At 40.9% G+C, this 25,549-nt stretch overlaps 1 protein-coding gene across 4 annotated transcripts in view; it reads left to right on the plus strand.

The window, feature by feature from the left end:
- The window catches only part of SEMA6A (semaphorin 6A), a 123,940-nt gene that overhangs the window by 70,037 nt on the left and 28,354 nt on the right, over nt 1-25,549 (plus strand). For all 4 annotated transcript variants that reach the window (XM_004420285.3, XM_087429908.1, XM_014796583.2 and 1 more), the window contains exons 5-16: nt 1,211-1,273; nt 1,997-2,098; nt 7,831-7,921; nt 10,960-11,079; nt 11,762-11,850; nt 12,714-12,931; nt 16,531-16,662; nt 18,856-19,011; nt 20,432-20,608; nt 20,971-21,111; nt 21,199-21,279; nt 23,772-23,830. In XM_004420285.3, the coding sequence (XP_004420342.1) occupies nt 1,211-1,273; nt 1,997-2,098; nt 7,831-7,921; nt 10,960-11,079; nt 11,762-11,850; nt 12,714-12,931; nt 16,531-16,662; nt 18,856-19,011; nt 20,432-20,608; nt 20,971-21,111; nt 21,199-21,279; nt 23,772-23,830 (1,429 nt within the window). The remainder of the gene's footprint in view (nt 1-1,210; nt 1,274-1,996; nt 2,099-7,830; nt 7,922-10,959; nt 11,080-11,761; nt 11,851-12,713; nt 12,932-16,530; nt 16,663-18,855; nt 19,012-20,431; nt 20,609-20,970; nt 21,112-21,198; nt 21,280-23,771; nt 23,831-25,549) is intronic.

Raw genomic sequence — 25,549 nt, forward strand, 5'->3', positions numbered from 1 at the left:
AAATGAAAGACCTTAGGATAGTTCCTGAAGAGAATATGTATTTTAAATGCATTGATTGAGATGAAATGGCTAATAATAATTTGAACACTTCGTGAAATCCTAATTTGGGGGTATGTTAGGGCTTAATACATGTTCAGAAACAGTTATGTATTTCATAGTTTATTCATCAAATATATGTACATATACACTTTTGAGTTTTAGGTAATTCCTAAATTCCTTTAATAAAATATTGTCATGTTTGGGGCCGGCCCGGTGGCGCAAGCGGTTGGGTGCACGCGCTCCGCTGCGGCGGCCCCGGGTTCGCTGGTTCGGATCCCGGGCGCGCACCGACGCACTGCTTTGGCAGGCCAAGCTGTGGCTGCGTCCCATATAAAGTGGAGGAGGAGGGGCACGGATGTTAGCCCAGGGCCGTCTTCCTCGGCAAAAAAAGAGGAGGATTGGCGGATGTTAGCACAGGGCTGATCTCCTCACAAAAAAAAAAAAATATATTGTCATGTTTGGAAAATATCAGTTTTCATATGTACAATTTTGTCCCTCAAAGGTTTCAATATTATGTTTCCATGTCTTGCAGTATTAAGTTTGATTTGACTGTTGTGGTTCAGGTATTTGATCATTATCCATTTCAGACAGACATAAAATATAACCTAAGCTTCCGTTATAACTCCACATGGAGGTATTTTAGTTAATAAAATCTGCCATAGAAGTAGACGATCCCTTCAGTCCATGAATTTACGTGGAGTGTAACCTGAATTAAATCTTTGTCCACCTACAGTGAATGTCCTCTTTATGTTTAAGAAAATGACTTCCATATTTTAAGGAAAAAGCCTGTTATATGAAAATTGATTTGTCAACTGAAAGGAAAGGGCAAGGACATGTATTTTATCAAAATAAGCATAATTTATAGCAAATTAACTTGGATATTTTATGTGAAATTTCTACACTTTTGTTTATTCTTCTTTCCTTTCTATTTTATCTTTATCTCAAAGAGAAGATCATTCTGTAATTTAATGAATAGATAGGAGTTCAAAATTAAATGAACATTTCCATCTCTAATCTTTTGTTGTTATGGTGAATTAATCATGGAGAAAGGGTGCAGAAAGCTTTCCATAAATATACGTTCAGCCTCTAGTCTCCCCAAGGGAACTCTTACTTCTAAAATCAAATGCAACAACCTCTGGGCTCTAATTGATTTCTTTCTTGATCCCTGCAGAAACTGACATGGAAATCTAGACAGGCTGATGTAGACACATGCAGAATGAAGGGAAAGCATAAGGTAGGCAATTTTCATTTCTCCTGCAGCTGCCACTTTGGGTTAAGTTTTTGACTGTTATCTCCAGCTGTAGACGGTGATGTGGAATGGATCATGTTAGTCCCTTTTCCCCCAGTAATTGCTTTTTCCATCAACTTATTGAAGGCTTTAATTTGCACAAATAGTTTGCTTTTAATGTGATGAAACATTACGACAGCTGCTAGGGCAGCACCGTGAACTACTTAGGGGCGCTAGGGATTGTGGACACAAAGCTGGCTGCCCAACTCTTCGGAGTGCACTCTCCAGTGGCCCACCTCGCAGGCCACAGCCCTCAGGGAGTCTGAGGGAGAGCTCGGAAAAGGCTGCTGCAGACTTCTAGGGGTTTGTGCCTTTGGTCATAGAAATGTAAAAACACACTTCAGCCAGGAGCCTTGTACATCAAGGGATCTTGGAGCATCTGGCATTAAAATTAATATGATGGGAGGTTGGCACTTCCAGGTTTGCTTTCCTTGTGTGACATAAACACACGCTCTTCCACTCTATGCCATGTTTTTATCTCCTGTTGAAAAGGAATTGTTGTTGTCAACATCATCTTTTGGTAAACACCAGAAAGAGCTGGAACTTTTAACAGGGGAACTCCTCAGCCACCTCACTTTAACCTTACTGTCGGCAGATCGTGGTACACGGTGAAGAATGGGTTTCTGTATGGAATGGACTGGATACAAAAATGTTTGAATTATTTTTCAGGATGAGTGTCACAACTTTATTAAAGTCCTTCTAAAGAAAAATGATGATACTTTGTTTGTCTGTGGAACTAATGCCTTCAACCCTTCCTGCAGAAACTATAAGGTAAATGCTATTTTGTCAGTTGGAACCACAGGGCCCGGAGGTATTTCATAATTTACTGTGATTGTACCTGCAGCAACATAAGAGGGGTAATTCAACACCACGTTGGTTCCTCTCACTTGTTCGACTTAATGTATTGCTCCACATGAGTGATCCTGAGCAGGCTTCTAAGCTTCCTGTTTGTTCACGATTGATTGACACGTCTTTAAAGAGCCTACCCAGCAAAGTTAGTTTCTGTAAGCCCTATTCTTTATTGTTCAGAACATCAACATACTTACCACATATACCATGTGGATTTCCTCTCTCTCTCTTTCTCTTTCTCCCTCCCACCCTACCATCTCCTCCCTGAGCACAAAAATGCACTCATATTGTGAGTGAGTCCTGTTTTAAAAGGTATCTCAAAAGCATGCCATTGGAAACTGTAGACTTTCCTCTAGGTAAGATTTTCAAGAACACAGGAATTTAATTCCATTTATTGCTCAGCTTCTTTGACCATGGCCTTCCTTACCTTGGCCTTTGTGTGAGGGGGAAAAAATTAACTCTAAAAGTGTTAATAAATCTAGTTAGTTCTGGTGCAGCTAACAGAGGTATTGCTGAAGAAGCAGGAGCTACCAGCTGCAGAGGCAGAGGTGGCAGTGATCTAAGGTCTTGGCTCCACATCTGTTAGCTTTCCTTGCCCCTTCTTTCTGCCACAGTCTCTCATTCAGCAAACATGTATTGAGTTCCTCCCATGACCAGGCATTGAGGTTGTGAAGACAGAGAGGAGGACTCCATCCTTAGGGAAGCCAGACAGGGAGAAGAAAACTACAATTCTATGGGGTTGCTGCCATGGTGACATAATGCAGAGCATTATGGAAGCACAACAGAAAACCATAGCCTGAGATGAGGAGTCAGGGAAAGATTCCAGAAGGAGGTAGATGACCCCTCTCTTCAAACATTTCCCCCGTGCTGTTCTCACATATGGAACATGAGCACCCTCAGCCCAGAAGAAACCCATAAGTTCTGTGAGTATGGGGACCACATCCGTCATTGTCCAGAACCTGATAATGCCTCCAAACAGGTGCTCAATTAATTTTTACGGGGCAAATAGTGAATGAGATAATGCCTAACTTTTGTCTTAAAGAATAAGTAGAAATTAGCCAAAGGAAGGGAGAAGGGCATAACAGGTAGGGGGAACAGCATGAACAAAGGCATGGAGTAAGAAACAGTCTATTGAGCTTGAGAAACTTCATTTGGTTCTGAGGTGCTGGCCTGTGAAGTGACAGATGATAACAAAATAGAGACTGGAGAGGTAGGTGGCCCCAAGGATGAAGGGAAGAGAATAGATCCAGGAAATACTTAAGTGACGAAAACCAGTAGAATTTAATAATTAAGAAGCACAGGGTAAGGAGAGAGAGGAGATAAGAATGACTGCGAGGCTGTCTCTTAGGTGAGTGGATGGATGGGGCTGCCACCAGCTTAGACACAGAACAAAGGAAGAGCAGTGGGGTTGAGGGGGGTAGTGAGAAGATGGGGGTTCAGTTTTCACATTTGAGTATGCCTAGCACTCTAGATGGCAATCCTATGGGACATGAATAAAGATATCTAATGAGAAGATGGATAGGTAAGCCCTGATTTAGGGAGAGACGTGGGGAGAAATATAGATTTGGGTTTCATCAGCATAAAGTGAACCCTTAGGTGTGTGAAAAATGAGAACAGAAATGATGGGCTGATATCAGAACCAGAGGGCTCACCAACCTTTGGTTTGACAGTTTTAAAAGACCCTCTGCTTTAGCGTAGACAGGGAAGGGAGGGTCTGTTTACACTCACACTCATCTTCCATCTTGTGTTTGGACATGCGCACCAGCAGGGCCAGTATCAGGGTGAGGCAAGGGAGGCACTCACCTCGGGCGCTAGATGTAAGGGGACACCCAAAAAATGTAGTAATCAAGATCAATGATATTTTTAATGCAATATTTTTAAAAATCTAAAGTAATGCAAAAAATACTATCATAAAATATCAAAATTTTAAATAACGACAGGATCCATTCAGTTTATAATAGAGGCAGCCGGTCCAGTCAAACATTTCCTCTAGCCAGTAACAGCAAACAGCTGAAGTTTCCACTTTAATTGAGCCACTTAATATTCCATCCCTGTTTGTCATTGTTTAGGACTCATTAAGATTAATGCTTCTCACAAATCCCAACGAATTCCCTAGCTGGAGAGCTATCTTTTATGAGAAATTGCAGGTTTTCTTGGCACTGGGATACACAGGCCGCCAGTGGTCTGGCTCATTCTTCCCGCACATGTTCCATTCCCAGGATGCGTCACCTATAGTCATACCCTCACCTCTCACTTGTTATCGCCACACCTGCTGAGACATGTTCCAGGAGCCTGGGCCTCTCAGAAGCCATAGACGGGATGTTCTTCCCACACAGTCCTGTCCATTTGCCTAGCACTGTGAACGGTAGTGAGAACCCTTGGCATTGCTCAGAAAAGTGTTCTTTTAGATTTGGGGCACAGTGGGACTTTGCTGATGACACAGGACATAATGTATTTGGCTGCAGGAAGAATGGACAGCCCCTCTCTTAACTGCTTTTTATCAACAGATCGGGACCAAAGGTTCAAAGCAAAAACAATGACCAGTCTTCCACTGAAAAACCCAGGTCTCATAGCACAGAAGCATCAAGTTGATTAGATTAACTTGAGGCAGGAGGGTGACAAATTTTGGGTCTCTGCCTCTGCACCATGCCCTGATTTATATAATTTTTATAACAGAAGTCAGCTGAATGTATTTGAAGGATTATAGTCCCAAATAAGATTATCTGGGGAAGAATTCTGAAGGCTACCCACTAGAAATCTAAAACTACACTCCATACCTTTTCCCTTCTGGTCTCTAAACCTCTTGAACTTATGCAAAAGTCAGGCTGGTTCTTAGTGTAATTATTTGTACCCTATGGTGATTTAATTTCCCAGGGGCTGCTGTTAAGTCTGAGATTTGATGACTACTACAAGGATTAGTTCTTACTTCATGGAAAGAGGATTTCACCATAGCATTGTTTTGTCTCTGAACCTTTCCAAACTCACAAACCAATACATTAATTCTTCACTCCTTCTTGCCTTTGACTAGCTATGGCTGTGGGCACTTTTTTTGGAAGTAGGTACATTTTAAAAAACCCTATCCCCCTTGTATATTGTTTCCCCACTGCCAGGATTACAGCATGCACTGCTTGGGATAAGGGCATTTCTGTTGCATCATTGTGTACTAAGCATCACTTTTGAATACTTGCCAGACCCATAGACCACAAAGTCTGTCACAGTTCAACAGGAAGCTCTTGTTGGAATAAAATATCAGGAAAAGACTTTCATAAAAATGTGCCGGGGGAAAGAGTACATTTGCTTTAAAAGATGTCTGACTTGAACATCTTTCCCCTAAAAATATGTTTTTAATGCAACTGCTTTATGTGAATCTCAACTATCGTTTAAACAAATAGGATGGCTTCTATAGAGACTATCTCAAAATGATTACAGATCGAAACGCCCTGTCATATTCCTGAAATGGCTTCTGGGAGTTTAGGGCAAAAGGCACAATTGATTGGACAACACTCCATTGTCGGCTGCTCAGTAAGAACCTCACTCTTTCCTCCTGAGCAACAACACAAAGCACCTTGATCTAAGGCACCTTGATTTTAGTGCTAAAGGCCTTTTTTTGGATCCTTCCTCAGCACCAGTGCTGTCTTAGGTTTATCTTCTTTCAGTTTTCATATTTGTAGTCAAACCACACAACTGCCAGATGAAAAACAAAATACCCTAAAACTATAAAGAAGATCGAACCACAGCAGGGCGTAAAAACATTAACGATGTGGAGGAGATCATTTTATGGACTCCATGGTGCTGAGATTTAAATGCTAGGAAGATCCCATGGTATATGGAAGGAAGACCACATGGTAGAAGGCAGGAAACACCAAATTATTGTTCAAGGTAGGCCAACTGCTTAATAAGGTTAGTAGTTGACTAATAGAGGCTCATTTCCTGCTTATATCACCATAGAGTGTGGGTCAGTGAGAGAGGTTCTGTCCCATAAGGTTATTCAGAAGGCCAAGCTCCATCCTGCTCATACTTCTACCATCTCCTAGGGTCTTGAATTTTCCACAGGATTCTCTGTATCTAGGAGGCAAATGTGGAAAGAGAGTAAGAGTGGAGGACCCTGGAAGGTTTGTGGGGGCAAGACCTAGAGGTGGTACATAGCCTTACACTCACATTCATTGGCCAGGGCTCAATGATGTGATCACACCCTACTGCAAGGGAGGATGGGAAATGTAGTTTAGTGATATGGAGGAAAGGGAACTGGAATTTGGCGAACAGCTAGAAAGGCTTTGCCACACCTGCAAATGCCTATGGGGTCAGACAGGTAACTTATAGGAGTAAAGCAAGCAGGATCGATACATTCCGTGGGTGAAGGGGCCTTGGTGCTGGAGACCACATGCTTATTTGAAGAAAATGGCAGGGGCGGCCATTACTTAGCTGTAGTTTGTTGCTGCCACTTGGGTAAGAAGGGCCTGAATTGATTTTCCCACTTGTTCAAAAAAAGTAAGAAATCCAGGTTTTCATGTGCAATCTCCCTGTTTTAAAATAGAGCCATTTCGGGCCAGCCCGGTGGCTTAGCAGTTAAGTGCGTGCTCTCCGCTACTGGCGGCCCAGGTTCGGATCCCGGGCGTGCACCAACGCACCGCTTGTCCGGCCATGCTGAGGTCGCGTCCCACGTACAGCAAGTAGAAGGATGTGCAACTATGACATACAACTATCTACTGGGGCTTTGGGGAAGAAAATAAGGAGGAGGATTGGCAATAGATGTTAGCTCAGAGCCCATCTTCCTCAGCAAAAAGAGGAGGATTAGCACAGATGTTAGCTCAGGGCTGATCTCCCTCACAAAATAAAATAAAATAAAATAGGGCCATTTCTTTTCTCCTTTTTTTTTTTTTTACATACTAAGATAGCCAAACAAAACTTGCTGGCAGGCCAGTGATAACCTCTAGCATACAGGAACAAGGCCCGGGTTGGGCACTAGGAGATGGAAGACAAATAGCAGCCCCACTCCTCACTGCCCTTGGCCTGTGTGAGCCCCTCAGCTTCTGGGCCTCTCTTTCTCATCTACACAATCTGAGGCTGGGACATGTTTCTGAAGTAGGTGCAAAAGGCCACCTGAGCTCTGCTTGCATCCGTGTTTTTCACCTTTGCTGATGCTGTACTATTCTACCAGGTACCTGAGGAAGAATTCCAGTGTCTTCTCCTGGAATTTAACCTACAAAGGCAGGACTCCTCAGGCAAAACAAAATCAAACACTGAGGTCATTCTCTATAGAGTTCAGGACCCAACAGATAATTTGGGGGGAGTGGAGAAGGGAGGGGAATAAGTTTCCTTGGTGATTGCTTCAAAAATTGCTTTTCCAAGGAGAAGATGCTTATTTCTAGAGCATCCTGGAAGGATATGGGAATCTATTTATTGTAATGGTTAACAGTCAAGCAGATATGATTGAATTTCAGACTCCCTTAGCTGTAGAACCTCGGTCAAGTGGCTGCATCTCTCTAACCTCAGTTTCCTCATCTGAAACCAATGGACTTATCTCAGAGAGTATTCGAGGATTATTTGCACCATGCATATCTGTTACTTAGCACATTAAGTGCTTTGTAAATATTAGTTGCTATTACTACTGTTGGTTGTTGTTGTTCTTAATTAAGTCCAATTATTTCATTTAGATGGATACTTTGGAACCTTTTGGGGATGAATTTAGTGGAATGGCCAGATGCCCTTATGATGCCAAACATGCCAACGTTGCACTGTTTGCAGGTAAATGACCTGATTTCCTCTCATTGCATTTGCTTTTGCGCGTTCAGCCTGTCGCTGTGAATCTGCTCTGGAGGATTCACAGAGTCACAGTTGTGCTTTGATTCTCTGGTGAATACTGTAATTAAGAATGCCTTTTCCATTTGAAATTAGCATGGAAATTGTACTTTTGCTTCTTGAAAGAAGTCTTTGCCACACTTACCCCTGCTTTTGTGCCTTCAGAAAAGGATAACAGCTTTGCACTGAATATGTGATATATCAGTTAGGGCCTGTTTGGGCTCAAGTAGTAGAAAATCCCACCTCCAACCACCGATGTGGATTGATTTTTCAAGGTAGGGTAGACTTTGGGGTTGGTTTGATTGAACAACTCAATAATATCATCTGCAGGTCCTTTTCATTTTTCTGGTATCTTTCATTTCTTTCTTTTAGAGAGACTGGCTGCTCTCACAGTCATAGGATGGCTGCCAGCCCCAGTTAGGGCTACATTAGGACTGTATGTCCACATGTAGAAGGGAGAAGGAAAGAGACAAAAGGAAGCTTCTGGAACCTCTCTCAGAGCAGTGAGGCCAGATACCTGCAAGTTTCCAGCAAAAATCTTCTCAAAGATCATTGACCTGATTAGGTTGTATACCTGTCTCTGATGGAAAGATTGCAGTGGCAGAGGGGATGATGCTGACTAGCATAGGTTGATCCATACTCCCCATCCTCACCCCTTCCTTCCCCTGCAAAGGATATAAAGCAGCAGCAAATAAGCCATCATTTTCAAATTGGGATATTTGTGTATGAGTGTGTGTTTTAATTATGAATTTGTTTAGGAATTCATTGCCAGCTGTGTATGTGGAGGTGGGTGTAGGAGAAGTGTTGGTATAATAATGATTGTTATAGCATGTAACAAAGCAGTTAGCTATAATTCCCATCACAACAGCTAAAAACTGGCACATCCTAGCTAGACGAGGAACTTGAGGGCTTTGATTATGAAACAAGATTAGCTCCTTGAACCTCATCCTCAGTGTCATCCACTCGTAGGCCTGAATCTGCAGTCACAGATTGTAGAAACGGCTTGTGCCAAGTTAAAAGGCAAAGTTCCTGGGGTTCTCCTCCAAAGTCAGAGCACAGTATTAGTAGGAAGCAACATTGTAAGAAACACGAAGTCTTGTCAACCTATTTATTAGCATGGGCAGAAGCAAGGCCAGTAGAAGGAGATGCTTGAGTATATTTTCAAGTGCATAGCTTCCATGCAGCACATTTCTGACACTTGAACCTGCATTGGTTGGTACCATGGAGGATGTGGGCTGCAGGGGAGAATTTAAATTTAACTGTAAACTAAAAAGAGGACTTCTCGTAACCTGAGGTAGAAAGGGGAGAATGGGCAGAGTATTTACTAAGGCCACCAACCTTCCAGGAGCTATAAAGAGCGAGTCACATGAGACCATACTATGACTGCCCCTCTCCTCCCCCAATAGGTATATTTGAAAAGGTGTTCATTGGAATGTTTGAAACCTCATAACAGCTCAGCCCTTATTAATAGAAGATCCTTGCTGCAACTGAATGGTTGTCATATTACCAAGAGTGGCAGAATAGTGCTCTGTTTTACAAGTAAACTTCTGGTGAGATTCCCAGTGTTGAGTGTAAAACAAAAAGAGTACAGGAGAGTGGTCAGGAGGAATAGCCACACACACACACACCACCCTCCCACTGCCCCCTGCTGCTCCCCAGGTATATCTGTATGACCTGGGCTATGATTCTATAATAAAAGTTTGATTTTTGTAGATGTGTGTTTGTCAATAGAAAGGTTTGCTGTCTGCAGTGCAAATATAGCCCAAACAGTCAATACTTTTAACACCTGGCTGTTAATAATGCAGATATCAAGACAGCAAACTTTTCTGTTGACAAACACATATCTACAAAAATCAAACTTTTATTATAGAATCATAGCAACCTTGAACCTGAGGAAATTTCAGTTATTTTAAGACCAAAGGTAGACATCAAGAACTCTGCTTAGGTATATTTGGATAACTTTTTTTTAAAATCATTATACTTATTTCACAATTGGAAGAGCTTAAAGAACACTGTATTGTACATAAGCCACTTTGACATACAATTAATGAAGATATTTAATCCATTAAAAATGAACCAAGTCATTTTTTATTTTGAATATAATTGTTTCTGTTTTTATCTACATAGATTTTGCTATTGTAGAACATTGCAATTGATTATTTGTGCGTAGCATGTTTGCGAATCCAGGAAAAGAATCAAAAGTTTTAGGGATTAATCTTCAGTCCTCTTCACTTTCTTTTGCTTTGGATGTACTCTCAGTTATATCACTCAAAAAGCAAGAATTCATCAAGAAAGCCCCGGTTTGAACTGAGTGTCACCCCTTCCCCATTTTTTCTTTGCTTTGGCATCTTACATGTCAGAATGTTTTCAGTTTATGACTTGGGAAATACTGACGTAAATATCTCGCATTTAAACTAGACTGGTAGGGCGTAGTGGCTGTCACGACTGAGGTGAAGAGGAGTAGAGACTCTCCGGATATAAGTCGCAATTTAGTCGGCTTTTTGCTTATGAATCCGGCTTCCTCAACTCCCCTCACCTGTTTAGTCTGAGGAAACCATTCTTTCTGCTTGTACTTAAAAATTCTGGTGATACAATCAGCTTCGACCTTTCCCTGGACTTCCACCTAACCTGGTTTACCACAGTGTGATGGCAGCGCAGTGTCCAAGTGGCCTTGGCCTTGAGATTTCAGTCAAGGTCCATCTAATCAACTGAAGCAAACAAGATTTTTCATGTATTCTGTTCCCTGAGCTGCTGCTGCTTAAAAATTGCCATGCAATTTAAAAATGAAAAATGTTTCGTCTCTATGATCCCAATTTAAAATGGTTAGGAATGTGGGCCAAGTATTTTCCCAGCGACTCTTGTTTTTTTCCCAGTTGTCCTATATCATTTGCCTGATGTAGGAAAGCAATGTGGAGGATGTCTCTATTATTCCTCCACACCTACTGTCTTGCTCCCACCCCATTCACCCTTCTTTTTCTTCTAAGATGGAAAACTGTACTCGGCCACAGTGACTGACTTCCTTGCCATCGATGCAGTCATTTACCGGAGTCTGGGAGACAGCCCAACCCTACGGACCGTCAAGCACGATTCAAAATGGTTGAAAGGTGAACAAACAAAAGAAGAAAAGGGGCGGGGGGGATACATATCATGAGGGAGATTTAGAGTCCGAGTGAACTAGACTGTAGTTTCATTTTAGTAATGGATTCTGACAGACCGGAAGGTGGAAATTGCATCTTTTGCCTCAAATGATTTATTTACCTCCCTTTTTCACTTCCCATGAGTTTCTGGAGTATTAACAAAAGTACCAATGCCACCACAATAGAATATATTACATTCATCTTTCCCTGCCTCAAACTCTCATTTTGAGTCCCACGTGAAAAGAACTGAACATTTCATTCATGGAAGGGAACGGGGGATTGGAGGTGGTGGGGAACAGGAAAAAAGCTATTCACAACCCCATATGAGTCAGGGTTGACGAGATGTGTACAAAATCCTTTCTGTAATATGGGCACTCCATTGTGGAAAATAAAATTACAGAGATATGCAAAGCTCATTTATTCTTCATTGTTGATTGCAACTGCTTCTGAAAGATAGAATTTGTAGGCTTGAGTGCTTTCTGAAATCCCCAGCACTTGCATGGTGTGAAGTCATTAGAAATGGTTAGTGTTAACCAAGTGTCTAATGGCCCTACACTTTTAATTAATAACATGTCTTTGGTTGCAATTGATTGACGTTCTTTTAACTCTGTGTGACATGTCCCCAGTTAAACTGCCCATTTGTCCACAGAGCCATACTTTGTCCAAGCGGTGGATTATGGAGACTATATCTACTTCTTCTTCAGGGAAATAGCAGTGGAGTACAACACCATGGGAAAGGTAAGAGGGGAGGATGTCTCACTTTTGGACCAATGTTGTTATGAATAACCTTGAAATAGGAACCATAAATCTAATGACAAGGTCATCATTTTGAGAAGATCCAGCCAAAGCTTGGTGGAAGTGAGACACAGTGCTGCCTCGGAGGCCTGTACACTTTTTCAGAGCAGTAATGGATTACAGGGGATCTCTGAAATACTTCTATTGAAAATTTAATCAACAGATGTTTGGTTGATTTCGTACTGAGTTTCAAGTATCTTGAGATGTGGTTTCTAGGTATACTCATCAGTTTTCTCTTTTTGATTGCGTTGCTCCACAGAGAGGGAGTAAATATCCACTATCTTTAAACAAACAGAGCGTCTTGATTTTTGTCTTTACTGACAAATGCAAAAGAACACTTATGGGATGTCCATTTCCGTTCTTTTACCAGCAAGTAGATCAAGGTCACTAAGTTGGAGGGCACAAATTCAATGCCAGTGTGGCTTGCACAGTTATAGGAATGCAGAGTATGAAATTCAGGGCCCAAAGGCAGTTAGCAAGGATGGCAGAGATGGTGCATACAAAGTGTGCTTTTGTTTGAGGAAATAAAAAGCTAAGCAGTCTGTATGGAAATGAGTTTATGTGGCTGGGAGCTGATCCCCTGAAGGATTTATGGCTCTGTATTAAATGCCACAGCCTTATCTTCTAAAACATGCTGTTCCAATGCTGAGTCCCCCTCGCCCTTTTATTTTTGCTACTGATTTTAGAAACATCGGATTAAATTAAGCACCTTGTTGTTCTGTTTCTATTTTCAAAGAAAGGCAAATTCTACCAAGATCTCAAAAAGTGAGTGCATTTCATTTTCCCTGTGTGTTTTTCCTCTGCAGGTAGTTTTCCCAAGAGTGGCTCAGGTTTGTAAGAATGACATGGGGGGGTCTCAAAGAGTCCTGGAGAAACAGTGGACATCTTTCCTCAAGGCTCGTCTGAACTGCTCAGTTCCTGGAGACTCTCATTTTTATTTCAACATTCTCCAGGCGGTTACAGACGTGATTCGTATTAATGGCCGTGATGTTGTCCTGGCAACCTTTTCCACACCTTATAACAGGTAACCATGCCCTGGCTGTGTTGACCTAATCGGTCCTTCCTGGCTTCCTTTTCCCAAGGGGGTCCTCTTCTAATACACAAGATTTGTAACTGATGGAAAAATGGCCACTCACTTAACACTCAGTTTTCATCAACAAATTAACAGTCATTTATAAGCATTATTAGGTTAGGATTTTAGGGAAAGTAATTAGAAAAATTATAACAATATCTTCTACTTATATGCCTGGCATATAAACACTATTCATATGTTATTTCTCAATCCCTCCAGTAATCCTGAACATGGAATACTGTTGGCCTCTTTTTACACTTGAGGAAACTGAACTCAATTATTTACCTGGTCCAGGTAGTCAGTAGATGGAAGAGGCAGCTTTGAAACTCAAGAATGTTCCTCCTTTCTCTTCTAGGTCATCTAACATACTACTTGATTTTTAATATTTCTATGACTGGATCAGTAACTTTTGAAGTAAAAACATTGGAAATTTATTAAAATGCTACACAGTGAAATTTAGGACTCAGATGAATCCATCTTGCATCCCACCTAAGGGGCCTTGGTTATTATCTTGTCAGAGGATTCTAGATCCCAACCACAGCATTACTGTCTGACTCTAGAGGGCTCGAGTGAGAACTTCAAAGTCATTAAACATTGTACCTAGAAATACTGAGTGTCAGCCTGTTCATTCCTGTTTTTCTATTTATTTAAGCTAAGACTTTGAGCAATTAAATGACACACTACTAATTGTTCCTGGAGCAATGGAAATGTGTGGAGATTAAAGAATAGAAGGCAGTCAGGCATTAGATTCCCTGGTACTCAGCTCTCCAAGACCTGAGAGTCCTTGCACCCTTGTGTGAAAATGATCATAACTCCGGGCATGGTCATGAAATCTAAATACATGTACTATATTCTCATTTCTGTGTAGAACTTTGGATGTTCTATATTATCTTCCTCTAGGAATACATTCTTTTGTTTTGGATTATACTTTTTACGAAGACTTTTAAGAACTTGATGAGTGCCTAGATGACAGGCACATACATGATGAGACTGGAGGATAGCATCAAGAAAGAAATGTTTAAGAACTGGGCAGAGCCCAAAACAGAGCAAGCTGAAGGATGAAATAATGTTCCCCAATTATATGGAGGACAAGAGTCAAGAGTGCCCCACTGAAGATATCTGAAAATATTAACCTATATTGCAGCAAGAAGTATTCAGGTAGATTTAAGTAAGCTTTAACTGTCTGTAGCGATTTTTAGACTTGAGAATAGAAAAGATATTACAATGCAGGCCCTGACTGTTCATACTTCAGAACCCGTCTATCTAGGATTGTTGAAAAGAATACTGTCTTGGTACATGGGAATGCAGGAGCTAGTGGAATTTCAGAGCACATTTTTAGTTTGTTTGTTTTCAAGGGCGTGAGTTACTTTCTAGTTACAACACAGTAGTAGATATCTGCATATTGCAGATACTGCATTTAAAATATTTTCTTAAAAGGTCCCTAGGAAACATCCAATTAGTGTACGCTTATGCAATCTCAGAAACCGTATTTGTTCAGTAAAATCAGAAAATGGTAAAAATGTGCATACTCATTTTCATCTATAGTCCCTCCCTGGTTTTACTCTCTCTGATTTCATCCGTTTGCACTCCATCCTCCAAACATGGTCATGTCAGGTTGTTTCAAACCCTTTAGGTGCTTCTCTTTGCCCTGGGGATAAAGCTCAAGTTCCTTGGAATGGCACACAAGCCCCCTCATGGTTTGGCCCATCTCCTCCCCCAGCTCCATGGGCTTACTGGAGCTAAGATCTGTTCCTTGAATGTGCCATGCTTGCTCATGCCCTGCTCTCTGCCATGTCTTCCCACCCTACCAATGTCTGTTTGCCCTGTTCTCTCCCAAGTCTTCCCATCCTACCAATGTCTGTTTGCCCACTGAAACTCTGGGGATGCCCCAAGTCTCAGCTTGAGTCACTTCCCACGAGACCATGTGCATACCTCTTCAAGTACTACTCTTACCAGACTATCTTGGAGTAGTTGTTGTTGTTATTTGCCTCCACATTGAACTGTGAGTCAACAGAGAGAGCAGAACTCTATGGTATTTATTGAGCATTTACTGCTTGAGATTAGGGATTCCATAAATATATACTGAATGAACAGAAGGTGGGAAGAAAGGAATGAAGGAAAGATGAAAGGAAGGAGGAAGGGAGTAAAGTAGGCAAGGAAGAAGAAAGGATTTCACAAGAGATTCTAACCTTGGGAAGATATTAAAATCCTTGGGTATCTTTAGTTATTACGAGGTGCCTCATAAAATACTTCAATATTTATCCTATTTTTCTTAAAACTTAAAGTAAATACGTACAGCTGTTACGTTTAGGAAAGGGAGATGTGAAGAGAGTCTTACAAAATTAAATAAATAATGCTAGAGTTCTGAAATTTCAAAACAAATCAGGATCACTGTCTTATATACTCAATTCTGTGAACTAACATATATATACTACATGCTTCAAAATTCATCCTGCAACCTTGTTTTAAATAAGCTTTCTAATCCTCTCCCTACTTCTTTCTTTATTAGTAATACTTCAATAATTGTGTTCTGAAATTAAAGATAGCATAAAATTCTCCTAATCATTTATGAAGTGATTTCCATATCCTTTCCACACGTGCCAAATCAAGACTAAATGGCCCTCTCTGCCCTGGATGATGTTCCTGTGCTGCATAGCACCCACGTCTTGCCCTGGATACTCCTGCCACACAGTGGCCCACTCCCTCACACCCTGATTAAAACTCTTGGCCAGCTGGTGCCTGCAGTTTATTTGATCAAAATCAAGGAACGACCATAGTCAAAAACAAACATGGGTTCCGTGTACCCAGATAAATGAATAATTCATGCCTTCTCACCATTGATAAAAAAAAAAAAAAAAAATCCCCAAGTCCTTCCAGGAGTGCCACGCAAGGATATAATTATAGGTAGAGATTACCGTCATTATTATTTAGCACTTAATAGAGCACTTTATTTGCAAAGTGTTGGTGCTTTAGAGAGACTTAAATTGTTTAGTTGTATGCAAATAAACAGGAAGTAAAAATTGAAATGTACAGTGACTAACATAAAATACGCGTGGGTTCCCCACACATACATTCTCACTCGCGGAGTCCTTGGCTTGAAGAACCAAATTCAAAGAAGCAATATGCGAACAGTAAGGGCACTTTTACTTCCACTTTTCACCAATATTAGAGATGCATAATGTTTTCCAAAGATTTTATCTTTGGGTTATTGACTGATAATTAATATCAGGCAATTGGTGAAACTTCAAAATCACCAGCTCAACCGTTCTTTCTTTATAAATAAAAGCGATTCCAGAAGCAATGAAGACATGAAGAGGTTTTTTTCTCTTTTTGAATTTGCTGCAACTAGCCCTTTCTTTAATGCCATTGATGCAAATTAGATTCACAGAAACATTCTCTGTATGCACTAGGCTCCCTTACATTTATAAGTTTATGATATGAATTTTAAACTTCAATTGCCCATATTAGGAAAGTTTTTTTGGAGTATGTTTTCCAAGCTGCATATGTACCTGTTGTGTGAGTAACACTTTGTGTGACATGTCATGTTGCAGCATCCCTGGGTCTGCAGTTTGTGCCTATGACATGCTTGACATTGCCAATGTTTTCACTGGGAGATTCAAAGAACAGAAGTCTCCGGATTCCACCTGGACACCAGTTCCTGATGAACGAGTGCCTAAGCCCAGGTATATGCAAATATTTGTACGGCTATTTTGCACTTCTAGAGATGGTGCAGTTTGCTCCTCTGATAATGAACATCTTGTGAACTGCACACTAGTGCTAGCCATGCAGACACAAATGCCAGAACAATAGAAAGGCCTGTGAGGTCATTTGCCTTCATCCACTTAACCAAAACTCAGAGTTACCTATAGTTATATTCAAAACAATGGCTCTCCAGTCTTTGTTTAACCTCTATATCTGTGGTTTATCCAGTGTAATCCTAGAATGAAAGGAACCATCTGGTCCAACCAGCCCCAATGATGTATAGTTGAGGAAACTGAGGCTCAGAGAGGTATAAAGTATACTGTGCAAGTTCACGCACCTGGGTAGATTATTTCTGCCACTCCTCCCTGCTTCCCTTCAATTTCACAGAGACCCATGTTTTCAAACCCTAATAAAATGTGAAATGTAAATTGAGTTCCCTGGATTTTGTGACCTGGCTAGATTAGAGCTGAGTCCAGGCCTCCAGGCCAAGGGAAAGAAGAGACCAGAGGCTACAATGGACCATTAGGATGTCTCTGGTCTGCCAGGTTCTGATCTGTTTTGGGTCCAGATGTAGTGCAGATTCCCCCTCCCCAAACTGTGTCCCAGATTGCTTTCATGGGGAACCTATCGTCCAGAGACAATCCAGAGATCTCTTGGTCTTATGTAATCTCCTTCAAATCCTCACACTAAACCAGTTAATTCATTATTTCTAACTGAGATAGGATGAAGCTCTCCCCTAACCCTGTGTCTGCCCTCTTTGTGTGGCAAACCTTGCATACCTCCATTACAGCATTTGCAATCTAAGTTGTATAGAAGCCTCCCTGTGTGCCCAGCTTTCTACACTGAATTTGTGCCCTCTGGAAGGAAGCTCAATGTCTTCTTAATTATTTTTCGTTTCCAACTCTCTCCTCCAGCCTCCAATTCCCCACACAAAACACCTAGCCCAATTCATTTAATTGAACTAACTTAGATAATGTGAACCACTATACCCAGGGGAGAAACTCCTGGTTAATCCATCTTCATCACCTGAATTATCTGGCATGTGCATACTCTGTTACTTATGGAGAGCAGACTAGGTGCAAAAAGCACACCCTGGCAACCTCAGATAGATTCTCTAAGTGGTTGCCTGTGATTGTCAGCTACCTTCTAGGTAAGCAGGAAAGGGCCTTAAGCCTGAGGGATGAGGTTTCAGGGAGTACTTATGTAATATGCCCTCCTTGGTGTGTAAAGATGGTGTCAGCCATCAGCAGGACACATACTTTAAGTGATTTTCTACTGGTGGCAGTGTGTTTACCCTCATCCTTCCAAGTGTTTGCCTCGTCACTCTTGCAGACATCGGGATGCTTTCAGGGGCTGGCTGGGCTAGTGCCATGAAACAGCATGTGCTTGGGGCTACATCATGCCAGTGTTGTCAGGGTCCAATTTCCTCTCATGCACCCGAAGGCAAACCAGGTGTCTGGACAGGATTGGCATCAGTGTTTGCCTGATCTGACTTTGCTGAGATGTCCCTTGACTCCTGAACTCATAGGATTTCTTGTAGAAATGAATTTTCATTGTCATTGTTCAGTAATAAAGAAATGACCTTTCAGGAGAGAATCTTTAGTGTAATTGGCTTTTCATACCTGCCCAAACCAACCAAAAATAACAATAAAAACAAAACCCAATTGTTCTCTGACCCTCAGGTAGTGAGAGATGGTTATACTGAGTCTTGCTGGTACGGTACGTATACTGGCTGGCGGCTTTTTGAATGCCTTTGTTTTCCACCTTGTGAAAAAGTCAGCTTAATTCTTTCCTTTTGTAGAGCAAATGCCTCAAGAACTTCCAGCAGGTTTTAGTACAGCTAGAGCAGTCCCTTAGACGTGCAAACTACACATTCCCTCATTTGCTTCAAGTTCAATCACCATTTATGGGGTTTGTTTGTGCTTCTCAGGGGAAGCCAAGCTGCCCCCAGCTGAGGCTGAACCGCCCTGGCTGAGGGTCCTCTATGGAATGGAATGAGGAGGCAGCCTGGAGGAAATCTAAGCAGATTTTATTTGGTGGCATTCTGCATTGTTCAGCTTCCTCTTCTCAGCCTACAGTACATTCTCCCTCATGCCAGATGCTTAGAGAAGCAGTTCATTCGAAGAATTTGCCATAAGGCATGAAATCAGCTCCCTCCCTGTGTTTCTTTTTAGGCCAGGTTGCTGCGCTGGCTCATCCTCCTTAGAAAAATATGCAACCTCCAATGAGTTTCCTGATGATACTCTGAACTTCATCAAAACGCACCCGCTCATGGATGAGGCCGTGCCTTCCATCATCAACAAGCCTTGGTTCCTGAGGACGATGGTGAGGTGGGTGTCAAGCAAACCGTGTCCTAAATGGATTTTTCCCTACTGCATCTCGTGCTCATAGAACCTATTGGTGGATCATGCTTTGAAATGTCTCAAACATCTTCTGTTATTCTGGGCATCGATTCAGCTATGAAATGCTGGCCAGTTGGGTAGATGCCACCAAACCTCCATAACTACATTCCTAGTGAGAAGAGTTCTGATATTGTCAGGCTAAATGGACACAAGCCAGCAATTAGAGGAAACAAAGATATTTCCTTCCGGGTTAGCCCATTAATCCAATCTGTGCAAAAGAAAGGAACAGTGAAGGAGAATCAGTCAATGGATGTGGATACCTGTTTGGTAGGATATGGTTGCAAAACATGCTGCAGATTCCATCTGAGCATTGTCCCTGGGTTGTTAGCTGTCAAACGGAGCATGGACAAATGGAGCATTTGCACAAGTATGCCAGCATGAAGGATTCATACTTTAGCGTTTGTTATCTGAAGTTGTGGCCAAGAGAGAAGGGAGAGCTGATTAGAAATCTGTGATAGCATTAAATATCCTCCTTGTATTTATTTGCAGCTTATTTCCAAACAATTCCATGGGCTTTCTCAAGTACCATCTGATTGTGGGAGTCATCAAACAAAATGTTAATTAACTTTACCACCATTTCCAAACAGTGACTTTATTGAAAGATATTAAAGTACTATAATGGTTCTTGCCCATAAGATGGAAACCACGGTATAAAACTTGCAGAAGGGTCCATGTTTTCTGGTTCCTGCCATTGTGCTTAGGAAAAATAGGTATCTGTGGAGTATTGAATGGCTGAGAGATTTCAGAGAAAAAGGATGCCCAATAGGACTTATCCTAGGCATGTGACAGGACTGATGCCCTTCAACGTTGGCTTTAAATGGATCTGTTTGGTTTGCACATCCTTATGTTTATTAATAGTGACATCAACAATCTACCTCCCCATCCCTCTTAGCCCCTATACATACAATTGGAAAGCTTTCCAATCTGACATTTTGTTGACAAGGCCTTGCACCTCAGGAAGTATGGAAAAATGATAGCAGTTGCTTTTCTTTTCAATGTTAAATGAAATGTTAAATGAATTCACATTATTTCTTCCCCTCTTCATACGAGACATCAGCCTTTCCTTGTTGCTCATGAAAGAGACAATTGCTGAGTGGTTTCAGATGGTTATGGCTGTCTATTATGGAACTTGGCCTCTACACACATACCTCCTTCCTCCCCTTGGAGCCATACTAATGTTCCACATATAGAAATAAAGGACCAGAACAGCTTGAGAGCGTTATTCATATGCATATATTTTTCTTGAGGTTATTGCTAGAAAGCTATGTCACAATTGTTTGAAATGAAAAAGGGGACACTTTAATGATAGATCAAGACAGAGATACAAAATGCGATCCTGTCATTTTAGATACCGCCTGACCAAAATTGCGGTGGACACTGCTGCTGGGCCATATCAGAATCACACTGTGGTTTTCCTGGGATCAGAGAAGGGAATCATCTTGAAGTTCTTGGCCAGGATAGGAAACAGTGGTTTCCTAAATGACAGCCTTTTCCTGGAAGAGATGAGCGTTTACAACCCTGAAAAGTGCGTAGAATGTTTGATTCTTTCTTAGTAATTTTTTGTGTTTTTATGATCACTTTCACTCAGAGAAACTCATGGCAGACTTAGGTTTTATGCATTTTGGGGTGGCTTTTAATATTATTTGTAAAAATCTTTTAATATATAAAAAGCATTTTCTCCTTGCCAATAATTTGTGTGTTTATATAGATACACATATGTACATGTATAGGTATGTGTGTTTGTGCATGCACAGGGATCGGTTTCACCTTCAGTTAGATCAGATTAAACGATCACCTTCTGGGCTGGGAGGTGGGTGTGAGGGTGGTGGCAGGAAAAAGAACTGATCCAAGAGAGCCTATTAATATTACCCTGCCTTATAAAATTAGGTGCAGCTATGATGGAGTAGAAGACAAGAGGATTATGGGCATGCAACTGGACAAAGCAAGCAGCTCTCTGTATGTTGCATTCTCCACCTGTGTGATAAAAGTTCCCCTTGGCCGGTGTGAACGACATGGGAAGTGTAAAAAGTATGTATTTTGCCTCATTGACCATTAGAACGTCCACAGTGCTTAGAAAGGAGTCCTAGGTAGCTCATGGTCATCCTCTTCCTGCAGAACCTGTATCGCCTCCAGAGACCCATATTGCGGGTGGGTAAAGGAAGGAGGTTCCTGTGCCCACCTGTCACCCAGCAGCAGGTAAGGAGCCCAAGGTGTGGGAGAGGGTAAAGTGGCCTTTGGCTGCTACACATTCTAGATGTATGACTAACTGTGCTTGCACACACCACTGCCACTCAGTCTTCTGTGCACAAACCTCATCAATGGGACTGCCAGCCGTTCTCCTTCCGTGTCCCATTTCATAGAATGCTCCAGCATCACATGTGGCAGATTTCCAATTTATTAATCATCCATCCTCAGACTGATTAAAAACACAGAGAAAAGAAACACAGCAGGCTTCTAAGTATTCCCTGGAGAGAGGGACAAGAAGGTGCATGCCTTGATCATCGCAGTGCGAGAACAGCAGAGAGAAGGAGCAGTAGGGTACCAATTAGATTAGTGATGTGGTTTGTCCAGCCGTAGCAAAACTGGCTCCTCTAATTGACCATGCAGGGCTGAGAAGAAATCAGAACATTTGTTAAGCGATGCATTTGTACTGCAAGCATGGTGTATACATCCAATAAACCTTTCTCCTGCACTGAAGATCAGTTGACCCTAGTTCTCATTAGCTAGTCAATCAATTCTTGGCAGTTGTCCAGAAGATCAGCTAGATCAGGCCAGTCTACCAGGCCTGTGACTTTGTTGCTTAAAATTGGTACCCTGGCTTTAAATGCTTAGGTGGCATTAGTTAAAAGGTTTCTTTTGTTTTTACTTCAGTGGATGTGAAATCCAAAATAACATTTGGAAAAATATTCAGTGCATGTCCTTGACAGGTTATGGCACCTCAAGGAAGGTGCCATATGGCAGCACAGTTCTTCCTTAGCTATTCCTTCAACTTCCCCAGATCCAAAGGGGGAACAGAATCGTCCTTATATCACTCTGAGCCTCCTCTCCCGTTTTAGAATACTAGAGAAGCAGACAGAAGGGCATGTCTGATGACCACCTGCATGATTTGACGGAAAGTATTCCCATAAGCAGAGCTAATGATAACTGTAAAGTCTGACCTGGAAATTTGACTAACGCAAAGGATTAACTCACTACATATTGTTAGATCAGCTTTGCAAGTAGCAATATCGACATACTACGGAGTTAGAGTTTATATCTTTTCTTGGGGACCCTAGAAGTGAAGGAGAAAGGATCACAAAGCACAGTGAGGGAAGCTAAGAAATGACCTTTCTATATTCAAGGTGTGACCAAAAGTAATAAGATTGATTTTTAAAAATCATTTTTAACTTAATATGAGAACTCCAAAATTGTTCCCTGCAAGATCTACATACATATTTCATTGCTCAAAACATGCAGAACTCTCCTTGGAAAGTGGCTTTCATTACCACTAAAAATCTTTATCTTTTGAAGATGAATTTCATTTTTAACACGGCAAAAAACATTGGAAAACTAACATGGTGGATTATTAGATCAAGGTGTGACTTTCAAAATAGTATTCCTATATGGCTCATAAATAAATTCTGAAGGCAGTTGCAAAATTGAAATAGGAGTTTCAATTATGTTGTAGGAAGAAGCACAGTTTATTCAAAAAAGAACAGTATACTTTTGGATGATTCCAGTGTGCTTATGTTAAAAATCAAAATAGATATTATTAAGATTGGTCTTGTTAATGTTATATAGCTGGTACAGCCCAGTGGTGACCAAGTGCACTTGAAAGAAAAGTGAGCATATAGAGGAGCATGAGGGTATTACTCCCAAGGATTGGGTGTAGGGTCGGGAGTGAACAAAATACCCGAGTGGTCTCAGCAAAATGCACCACCATGTCCTATCCCTTCACAGGTCCACCCATATCCACTGGCCATTTGTACCTTTGAACACTGTTATACAAGTTATTTCTAAGCAAAGAAATAGATAAAAGTCTAGCAAGGCAAGAGTTGGTATGAAAGACAAAGTAGAGAGGAAAAGAGCTCTATTTGTTTTTTAATTTATGGACTTCTATATCACTTATATAAGGAATGTGTGTCAACATTTAAACCTTTTAAATGTTTAAGAAATGTTCAGGGAATCAGAGTAAAAGAAGGATATAAATAATCCACAACTAATTAACTCCCTGAATGATATCTGAATTAACTGCTTAAACCATGGCATCTCTTTGGAGATTCACATAAGACTCGTTTCTGTAAACTTCGGAGATAAATTTTCAAGCTGTTATCTACTCTTTTTTTTTTTGTACTTGCCAATCAGTTTATCAAACTGTGTTAGTTTCTTTAGTGAAACTTAAGACTCATTCTGGAATAGGGCCGGCCCCGTGGCTTAGCGGTTAGGCGCGTGCGCTCCGCTGCTGGAGGCCCGGGTTCGGATCCCGGGTTTACACCAATGCACCGCTTCTCCGGCCATGCTGAGGCCGTGTCCCACATACAGCAAGGAGAAGGATGTACAACTATGACATACAACTATCTACTGGGGCTTTGGGGGAAAAAATAAATAAATAAAAACTTTAAAAAAAAAAAAAAAGACTCATTCTGGAATAATGACTCATATTATTCAATTTGTTTCTGTCTTTCTTCTCTCCCCTCCTTTTTTTAAAGACTGACTTTTGAACAGGACATAGAGCGTGGCAATACAGATGGCCTGGGAGACTGTCACAGTAAGTAAAGCTTTTTATCCATGTTCATCTTTGGGCGAAGATGCTTTTATCGAATGGCCTAGAAACATTACCTCACATGTGGAACTGAGTGCAGCTGGCACTAAAACAGGCATAAATAACAGAAATCATCTTCTAAATATCAAATAAAGAAAATAGAGTTTTTTAAAGCCAGTGTTGTCAATGTTGTTGCTATAAATGCTGGCCCCTATTTCATTATTATAATGCTGTGTGGAACAAATTCACTCTAGAGAATATTAATTATAGCAGAGCAGTAAGTTATATCAGCGTTTCTATTAAAAAACCACAGTTTCTGTCGTTTTTAAAAATGTGTTATTAACTGTAATTTTTAGCCAAATAATAGAAAGATTGATCACTGTAAAAATTCTACCTTTTTAATTGAATGGGACTGTTTCATTCTTCTTGAACATATCAACTAACAAAAATAATTATTTTTTAAATTAGATTTATGTCTATTACCATTTGCAGTAGAAAAAAAATTTCAGAAAGAACTCGCTAAGTACAGGTGACCCACAATAACCTTTTTATAGGAATTAACCTATTATGCTAATCTCAGAGTTGATTTCAAAAGTTATTAAATAATAATATTTCAGTTAGAACTTTACGTAAAGGATTCTGATCAAAATTCTTCCCAGTTGTCCTGTGATCTGATTAATATCAATATTCTTCTGAAAATGCTTTATTAATGTTAATTTAGAGAATAATGCCATACTCTTGGAAAATGTTTACTTTGCAGTGTTTTAAATGTTATATGAGATGAATTTCAAGAAGCTTGCATTCAAAATGGCACCAAAAAATCGCTCTTAAGGGAATGAAACTATATTACTTCTAATATTTGATTCTATAATGAAAATCATGGATATAACTCTAAATCTTTGAACCATGAGTACTGAAATTTCAGGCTCTAAGGTGCCATTCAACATTCTACCTTATCTTTTTTTAGAGATCAGATATAATCAAATAAAGAGGGCTACAGGCAGCCTCATCTCCAAATTCTTTGCCATATTTTTTTTGTTTGCAAATATTATATATTGGCAAAAGCTTCTTATTGATTATGTCTTCACACACAAAATTTATGAGTTAAGAAATTAGCATAGGAGACAGTGTCATCACCAAAAGACCTGTGTTACTTGTGTGCTGTGAAACAATCTGATGTTTGATCAGGAGATCTTAATCATATTGTGCCTTATGGCTCCATTTTCAGGGAAATAGGTTTTGGTTCGTGTGTGTGTATGTGAGTGAACTTAATTAGCTGATTTTAGTGAATAATTTTCTTCATAATTTTATGATCTAGTGGTATGGGCATCTGTAGGGAAAATGGGGTGTTGATTTGAATTGAATAGGTAAATATATGAAAAATGTGAAAATGGTTGTTACTGCCTCTGTAAAGTGCCATTACACCAGTAGGCTCACACCACACCTGTGTCCTCAGGCAGAGGAACCTAAGGAAGCCTCTGTATCTAGCACAGGAGAGACCCTCAGGTCCCAAGCCAGTGATTTACCCTTTAATCTCAGCAGTCAAGCCTCCGTGTTTTCATGTGCTCCCTAACCTTGAACCCCACTCCTGCTGAGGCACTTAGGGTGCCCGCTCCGGCAGGAGGTAAGGCCGACCTTCTGCTGCCTTTCCTAGTGACTTCTCTGCTCCCGGTGCTCCTGTTAGAGCATAACCGACTTCTATTAGACATACCTATTCACATATAG

Source organism: Ceratotherium simum, chromosome 4 (genome assembly GCF_057802395.1).
Source record: "Ceratotherium simum simum isolate JZ-2026a chromosome 4, ASM5780239v1, whole genome shotgun sequence".
NCBI lineage: Eukaryota > Metazoa > Chordata > Mammalia > Perissodactyla > Rhinocerotidae > Ceratotherium > Ceratotherium simum.